The 9,163-nt window shown below is 43.6% G+C and overlaps 1 protein-coding gene across 1 annotated transcript; it reads right to left on the bottom strand.

The window, feature by feature from the left end:
* Positions 1-1,078: 1,078 nt before the first annotated feature.
* LOC124701370 lies at positions 1,079-8,807 on the bottom strand. Its single transcript, XM_047233424.1, has 10 exons — positions 8,762-8,807; positions 6,913-8,539; positions 6,681-6,818; positions 3,750-3,824; positions 3,459-3,500; positions 3,263-3,352; positions 3,068-3,172; positions 2,880-2,972; positions 2,499-2,578; positions 1,079-2,422 (listed from the first exon to the last, which is right to left on the bottom strand). Exons 2-10 carry the CDS (start codon positions 8,401-8,403, stop codon positions 1,369-1,371), a joined length of 3,168 nt encoding a protein of 1,055 aa, XP_047089380.1. The 5' UTR covers positions 8,404-8,539; positions 8,762-8,807; the 3' UTR covers positions 1,079-1,368.
* Between the last annotated feature and the right edge of the window lie 356 nt (positions 8,808-9,163).

Raw genomic sequence — 9,163 nt, 5'->3', positions numbered from 1 at the left:
AAAGAACACTGTCACAGATACATATGGAGATAAGCATCAGAACATGGCAAATTACATATAACTAGAAGACACGAATAGCTCTGACAAGAGCATACAACTTCATCTAGGAACATAATATTACAAACTCAGAGACATAGACGCATGATGATACATACCATAATATACAAATTCTAGGAGGCTTAGCAAGTCTTTGAGCAAACTGTTCTAATTTTCCTTGGTGTGATGATGTTCCTGAGACTTCACTGTATGTTTATCCAGAAAATGGTACTTTTGAGAGCAAATTGCATCTGAACTGCATTAGAACTATAAATCTCTTTTTCTGGGATATAAGCGTGCTGGTGTGTGCATCCCTCTCTGTGACCTCTTGGTCTCTCCTGATGGGTTTTTTTGATCATTTCATTGATGAAATTATCATGAAGTTAAGAATTTGCAGTTGCGGCCTATGCAAGCACACCATTCTTTTTTGAGAAACAAAAAAATGCCCTTCTTTTTCCAAGAAAGAATTGTATCTTTCTCTCTGTGATTGTAAGTTTGTAACTGCCAACTGAATCTCAACTCAGAAAGCTATCTGGAAAAGTGCATAGAAACTGCTTATCTTTATCTACACTATTACATACTAGTGATATGAAAAATGTCTCACATCCATCCATGTTATTCCAAGCCAGACAACGATTACACGGGATCACAAAAAGGTCAGCCCAAAGGGCTTGCATTGCGGATCTCCTAAATTTCCTCCCAGCTAACAGTACACAAAGTGCACATAAGCTGCCAGAAACGTACAATAGGATGGTCTATTTTTTTATTTTTTATGAGTAGATATCTTCCAGTATCAAGAACTTGAGATATTAAGAATAAAGTGTAGTTATTTAGATAATACTACAATGCAAACAGCAACCTCGTCTCTCAAGCATGGGAACGTTGCTCAAGTACGAAACCACAATAAATTCAGCAGCAGAAAATGGTGCTCTGTTTCTTATTATCAACAAACAGAAGAAAATTTCCAACCTTATTAGATAGTTCCTGCCAACTGATGAGTTCAGAGAAGAAAGCTATCAGGAAAAAGTACCTAGAAACTCTCTTACATTGTACTACTGATATGAAAATAAAAATATAAAACCATCCATGTGATATACTCCGTAAGTAAGCAACGATTACAAGGGATCACAAAACACACGTGTTCCAAGTTCAGCCCAAAGGGCTTGCACTGTGGATCTCCTAAATTACCTTCCAACTAACAGTACATCCTCCTGACTGAAAGCTACTTGACTGGAATATCCGAAATGTCAAGATACAAGACATGCCAGTATTTCTGTTACATACAAAAGCATCAGGTGTCATCGGAACACCAGGATCTCATCGCAGCAGAAATCACCTCGGGTACCTCTGCAAGTAGAGATCATGCAGTGCATATCCAGCAGAAACGGTCCTGTCGCCAAAACTCCGTCCATGTAAAGAATGTGCTGCCATACATGCAGCCTCCTTGCGCATGAACTCTACCAATACAGAGCCAGCTTCGAGCACGATGGTGTCTGAAACAAAAGCATCGCCTCTGGTGTCAGCCGCAGGTAATTTTTCCAAGCCACTTTCACTCACATCATTAGAGATTTTTTGTTCGTTCTCAGTTTCAGATATCTGCGCCACATCTCCAGGTGTAGTAGTAGAAATACAGATCTCCAAAGTTTTTGAGCCTGCATGTCCTTCTCCAACTGCACTATCATCAGCCAATGCAGTAGCATGATGATCAGCCTGTGTAGAATCCATATGATCGGCCTCCGTTTGTTGATCCAGTGAGGGATCAGCAGCTGTAGCATGGATGTCACCCACTGCGGTAGCATCTTGATCAGCCTGCATAGAATCCATATGATCGGCCTCCGTTTGTTGATCTAATGTGGGGCCAACAGTTCCAGCATGGATATCACCCACTGCGGTAGCATCTTGATCAGACTGCATATATCCCATATTAACAGCCTCTGTTGGTTGATCTGATGAGAGGCCAGAAGCTCTAGCATGGATATCACCCACTGCAGTAGCATCTTGATCAGCCTGAGAAGAATCCATATGAACAGCCTCCATTTGTTGATCCAATGAGGGGCCAGCAGCTCCAGCATGAAGGTCATCTAGATCAGTATACCGATCTGCCGCTGCAGGTATATCACTCTCACAAAGCATGTCAGGCTCTTTGTGATCCTGGCCCTCAGAAATAGGGTCTACACCTGTAATTTTCATAGGGCCAGAAGGAACTGCTATGCTCTTACTTGGTAAAGGGCAATCTGTAGCAGTCTCCGCACAGTTATCATTGGCACAACATTCAATGGGCTCAAGCTTGGCTGGTCCATCTTTGGGCTCAACTACAATATCCTCAGTAATGCTGTCAATGCTAGCAGGATACTCTACAATATTTATGGATTTGACTGCTCCAAACCTGCCAACCTTGTGCATAATGTAAGCTGCTAGCCACAACACTAAGTAAAAGATGAAAGTAAAAGAAAGTTACATACCTTGCACACTCCATGCGTACATCTTCCAATATTTCCTCCACCTCAGGTTTTGAAAGTAGCAAATACTCTTCTCTGTCAACCTACATATATTGCATGTCCGTCAACAACTCACAAGTGTACAAACTTCAGAATGTGAAACATGAGTTGATACTTGTGTTTATAGCTACTACATCATCATCATAGATTAGTGCAAGGACCGAGTACTGCTATATCATTTTAATTTATGGCATGGAAATAGCACATGGATGGAAATAAAAAGTTTGGTTGGTATACGACAGTGCCAGTCTAGTAAGGAGAAAACTATTTAACTAATGGTTTTGATGGAAAAGGGTCATTTATAAAAGGAAACCATAATCAAACATGTATAAAAGTGTGGCATACCACATTCTTTAGCTGCAGGACCTTGGTTGGTTCTTCAAGAAGCGCTTCGGCACTATAAGGAATACCATAAAATGTGGAAGCTTCATTGTGAACCTGGAATGCAGTGGAGCAGCATATATATATGAATCAATACAGATAATGAAATGGCTAAAAAAACACGACATGATTGGGCAGGGAAATGGTTGTACCTCGAGAGGATTAGGAAACACCTGAACAGCAGTTATGATGGACCCACCAAGCTTCATCCCGTTGAGGCCAGCACATGCCTTGTTTGTAATGGAGTGATCAATGTACTGTTCCATCAAATTGATCACAGATGAGTTTGCTGGTTTTGTATTTATTATATCATAAGCTCTAGTTTTTGTGCAACAGGAGTTCCATACCTCAAGAAATGCACATCGCCTACCAAGGTCCTCATTGCAAACAAAGTGGTATGCACCCAGCTGGCCAAAGGAACTAACAATCTCCATGAGCTGAAAGAGTGGGAAAGGGCAAAATGTCAGGAACATATGCTTCAATGGACGGCTCTATGCAGAGCAATATATGGCGCAAATATACTGATGGACACAATTGTATTACCATCTCAGACGAAAGAACACCAGAAATACCAGCAATGAAAATCTGCAAAATTACAATGTGAGATCAGCACATGAAAAGGCATAAATTACCAGTCAAATCTTCTTGTGCTCTATGCTTGAAAATAGCTGATACCGGTAACAAATACATGTATCAAATATTTTGGGACCGAAGTGTGATATCAACCAGGAAAATGTGTAAACACTTTAAGCCACATTTCTCTTGGTAAAAATATTCGCTCATATTCTGGTGAGCTGAAAACACAAAGAAAACCTCTCTAATTCTGGAAGTTACCTTGTGCGGTGAATCTGCAACAACATCTGATGTTACTTTAATCTCTTCTTCTACGGGTTTCTTTGGAGCAACATGCTGCAGAGAACAATCGGTATGCCTTGACATTAGAAGTGCAATAAACCAAGGTTTTGGAAACTGTAATCTACTTGAAAGCTATAAAAATCATATATCCCCTCTGAACACAAAAGGATGAGTGACGACAAATATATCATCGGTGCAGCTAATTAATGTTTGCCTCAGAAAATCATACTGGGTGCAGGGTTAAACTCCATTAACTCATGTTTCAACATTTTACTATATACTCCCTCCGTTCCAAAAATAAGTGTCGCAACTTTATCTAGACATGGATGAATCTATAACTAAAATGCGTCTAGATACATCTGTACCTAGACAAAACTGCGACACTTTTTTGGAACGGAGGTAGTAGTTTCTAACAAGAAATTGATAAAAGGGATTTAAAAACACAGGGATTATGGCATATTTTGACCCTTTAGTTGCCTCTGGGGCATGGGCTCACCATGATCCCTGTATTTTTCACATAGGCCAAATAGATTGGTTACTTATTAACTTGGTATATTTGTTCCTATTGGACTTCAATTCAAATTCATAAGAGGGAATATGATGTGCGCTTTTCACATGGTTGTACGTTGAATCTCCCAGTTGGATTCATGCTGGCATTGGCAAATACAGATATGGTTTTGCAATCTGCCAACGGTGCTCAACAGGCAAACGCCCATATCGATTGCCATCTAGCCACAAAACTTCCGAGCCGACCTAGCTGATCCTTGGACCCTCTAAACTTGGAGAAAGACCGCGCCCCAGCAACCAATCATTGCAATTAGGGTGGCCCTAAGCGGCAGAATAGGAAAAACTCTAAACTATGCTGGAAATAATCTCGAGACAAGTGCTCAAAACTTGAAAGTTGAGTTGTATTCTAGATTTATTAGTTTCCTTGCTCTTCTTGCTTATGCGCCATCTGAGATAGATCAGAATTTCCTTTTTGTATCTACCCTTCTTGCATTGTAAGTCTTGGACAATGCTTTATATATCGATGAGGAGCAGAGGCATCAGGGAGAAATGAAAAGGCCAACGACCACCTAGGCACCTAAATCCCTGTAATAATTTAGGACGGATACCTTCTGTTACTGCCAATGCCAAATTTGCGCCTGAATGGAACCCTATAAACTATCCCGCAATTTCCATCTCTCAGTTGCAGCACAGTTTGCCGTGTAACTTTTCAGTCGTGATTATGAGAACAACCAACTATATCAGTTTTACAAACAAAGACCTAACGGGTCCTTTCAAGAGTAAAGACTCCAAATTAAATCCTAGGACAGAGTAGAGGGGCTAAATATGCCATCTGGTCGATGAAATACGCTGGGCAGGAACATGCTATGGTGGACAAGAGGAAAGTAAATACAAAGTTTAAATGTCACATTAAACTCAAATTGGCAGCTCATACTACCACAATGCATTTGTACTGTCATAAATTAAGATCGTAAATGGATGTTGTACAAACTGTATTTCTATTTTTCTGTGAACTGGCCACCATAAGCACTCTGCCAGCATTGTAGTCAGCAGCCAATGGATTATGGAAGAAGCAGCAGTCACATAATACAGGAACTACATCTGGAAGCCTGCTTTACAATTCCTTTGCTTCACGATCCTGAACGTGAATTATGACACACCCAATTAAAATACCCTATTTAAGAGATTCCAACATGCCCGTCAGACAAAAACTTTCTCGAAGGATACAAATATATGCCATGAGTAAATCCAAAACAGCAGCTATATATAATAATGCACCATGAGTAAATCTGAAATGATTACTCTCATCTACTTTTGCATAAAACATGCAAACAGAAACAAACATGGTGCTCGATAACCATATTGGATCAAGAGTTCACCATAACAACATTAATCATAGCATGTTACCTAGATAATACACAAATTATGGACAAGGTAATACAATGACGTATGTAAACATGATGTAGTTGCTGGGCCATTCGGTGGCTAGACAGCTTGATAGAATGTAAGAGCAGAGCAAAGAGTTTCTTCCCTATGAAATCATATCATTTCGTGGAAGAGTGATGCTTGAAATGGTAGTGCTTAGCCATTTAAAACAGTACTGAAGCATAAAATGGAAAGAACATGCGCAAGTTGAGGAAAGTAATTTAGCTGCAAAATATATTCCATATATGCAGAAAGCATCTGAGTGATTAAAAAAATGCAAACTGAAGGAAGCATACATGGCATATATTAAATATAATCTAGGCGAAGTTTGAGGTTCTTCGAAATATTGATGATAAACTAGATCAGGCAGCAGTAGCCTGCTGTACAAGGGAAGTTGATATCAGGAATATCAACAGTAACACCTAATAATCATTTACACGGAGAGCTGGATAGGTCTGCAACACAAACAGACAAAAAAAAAACAGAACCACATCGGAACAACAACCTACGCCGCACCGACACGTATACGCGCATGGGTATCTAGCCGATACAAACACATCAATAATGCATCTATCCTAAATATGTGTTCAGCATGTTGTACAGTGCATCGCCAGATTCGTAGTTGTGCAATTGGAGCACCACATGGCCCAGTATGCACGGTGATTATATACTGAAAGTCATAATAATACTAAGATGTTTCTTCAGCCCACAATACAGTAACTAGACAGTAAAAATGCTAAATTGAAGGCTAATATAAAACAGAAATGGCAAATGTCTTGGAAAGTCATAATTCTCTGAACTGGTAAGTTCCAAAATCAGAAGGAAACAAATGAAGCAACTGAAAGATCGTTGCAAAAAATACAACATGAAACTTAATAAATTGAGAATCATCTAGATAAAATCAAGACTCAAGCAATTAATGGAAAAGGTAAAACCATCCACTGAGAAGAATAGATGTGAAAGGTATGGATATCTTACTGGCATTTCAATATAATCCTTGGGGCGTCTAATTTTCAAGGTAGACCCATTGAAAGATTTTCCATCGAAAGAAAGAGCAGCTGTAGCGTCCTCTGGTGTAAGAAATTCAACAAATGCGTGGCGTTTTTCCTTATTTATCTGCATTGAGGGAACATAGGATGTGGATAAATGTTATGAAGAAATGCGGCAAAGTCGTACAAACAACCAAGAAGTGAGGTGGCAGTTTACTCACAGTACAACTGAGGCATGGTTGTTTAGACCTCTGGATATGGTTACCACCAGATGACAGCAAGAAGTCATTCAAGCAACCAATCAACATATCCTCTGATGCTGAACTAGTTAAATTCTCGATGTGCAACCTCCTAAGTGGCCGTGTTGCCTGTGTTAGCTGGACAGAGTCAATAGACAAACTATTCCCGGACAATATAGTGTCAAGCGTAGTGGCAGGGTTTGGCTTTGGTGCGCTAGAACTGACTGAAACAGAAGAGGTTTGACTAACAATTGGCTTCAAAGTGGTGAAGAAATTAGATTGATCTGCTCCTGCAGGAGCCTGATCCCACGTGGCTGGTTTCTTTTCTGGGGATCGAACAGCTGGAGGAGTAATCTTGGTGCTCACTTGTTCGTCTTGTGGCACTGTTTTCCTTTTCCTTGGTGAGTAGCCTCCAAGAGGGCTTTCATGTCTCTGGTAAGACTCACCACCGTGTCCACCATTCCCAGATGTTCTATGCCTGTCGTTTTCAGCATACTTTCTTCCTGGAGGATAGTTGTCACGATCGTGTCCATGGTAGCTACGCCTTTGTGCCCTTGGGGATAGTGAGACAGATCTGCCACATCTTCCTTGATCATGATCCCTGCTTCTTGACCTTCTCCTTTTTGGCCTGGGCTCTTCATGGTATGGGTTTCCATACTCTTTCCTCCCATCATTTCTGTCATAGTGCTTGAATCGTGCAGAATCATGTTTCTTCAACGCCGGTAGATCAACATCTGGCCTCCTTTGATCGTATTCTGGCCTCCGATGATCGTATTTCCTCTTTGCTTCATTCCGGAGCTTGTCGTTCTCGATGATTCTATCATTGTGAACGGGTTCACCATTCCATCTTTTCGCAGGACCCTTTAGATATTCGGATCTTGCCGCATCACCATTCCTTGCTCTGATTTCTCCATGGTTTCCATCTCTGCTGTCAGCGGGCCGGCCTCTCGTGCTCGCGCTAAGTTTATGTGAACTACGAGAGCCTTTGTCTTTGCCAGCTGACTGTCCATCATCTCTCGCGGAGGGCCTCTCTTTCTTGGAGCCCTTCTTTGGTGCGTCATCCACCTGTGTCCCATCTTTCGGCCTATCTTTCAAGTTATCCTTCTTGGACGCCTCCCTCGGCGCGTGCCTCGCGCTATCCTTTCTACTCCCTTCCTTAGACGCACGCCTCACATCATCCTTCCTGGAGTCCTCCCTCGGCGCATCTCTAACGCTCTCCTTCTCCACAGGCACATCCTTCCTGGCTCTGTGCCCTCTTCCGGAATCGGAGCGACTCGGCTTACCCTTCTTGTGGTCCTGGAGCTCTTCCTTGGTATCCTTAGCCTCCGCAGCAGCCCTCTTCGCCTCTGCGACGGCCTTCTTTTCACGGCGCCGCAGGATCTCCTGGATGCTCAGAGGCCTCGTGCGGGCAGCCGTCTCGGACCCGCCCGGTGCTCCCTGGGAACCCTTCTCGCCCTGCGCTCTGCTGCTCATCCTGCCTGGCGCTCGCTCTCGGAGCGGAATCTCGAGGAGAAGAATGGGATCCTGCCTGGTTAAACTGTCTGATTCGGGAGCATAATCAGAGGACCGAGTGGCCGGGAGCAGTCGGCGCCGTGTGGGTCTCTCCTTCCTGCACATCGCACCAGCAGTGAGTCAGTACAGAATGTATGCCCTAGCGGCTAGGGATAATACGACGCCGGAGGTACACTGACCCTCCCCCGAGCCGTGTGCCCTAGCGGCGAACCCCGGGCGGGAGAGCTCGCGCCGCATCGAGCATCCTCGAGCGCGAGAAGAGGAACGAGGTTAGGAGGAGAGGGGGGAGGAAATCTCTGAGGGGGCGAACGGGAGCGACCTGGAGGAGCGGCGAATCCGGGCGCTGCGGCGGAAGGGAAGGGAGGCGAGACTCCGGCGGCGGCTGCGGCGGCGGTGGCGGTGGTTGCTCGCCGGGGGTGGTGACTGCGGGGATTGGGGTTTTTGGATGATCTCTCTCCTCGTCTCCACGCTCCGTCCGGCTGGGCGTGGTGACACGGAAGCTTTGGGTTGGGCCTCAGCTCCGGCATTCGCTACAGAGACGGGCCGGAAATTAAGTCTGTGACGCTATGTAGTTGTGTTGGGCCTTGTCGTCTGGCTCTGGAGTTGAGAGACACAGCCCAACCCGACCGGCACGAAATCCCGGGCGGGGCCAGGCCAAATTGCATGTCGGGTCAGGCTTGGGCCGAGATTTTGAGCCTGACGGTTAGGCCGGGCTGGGCTT

Source organism: Lolium rigidum, chromosome 3 (assembly GCF_022539505.1).
Source record: "Lolium rigidum isolate FL_2022 chromosome 3, APGP_CSIRO_Lrig_0.1, whole genome shotgun sequence".
Lineage (NCBI taxonomy): Eukaryota > Viridiplantae > Streptophyta > Magnoliopsida > Poales > Poaceae > Lolium > Lolium rigidum.
Note: the sequence above shows the minus strand (reverse complement) of the source record. Positions and strands in the feature narration are given on the sequence as shown.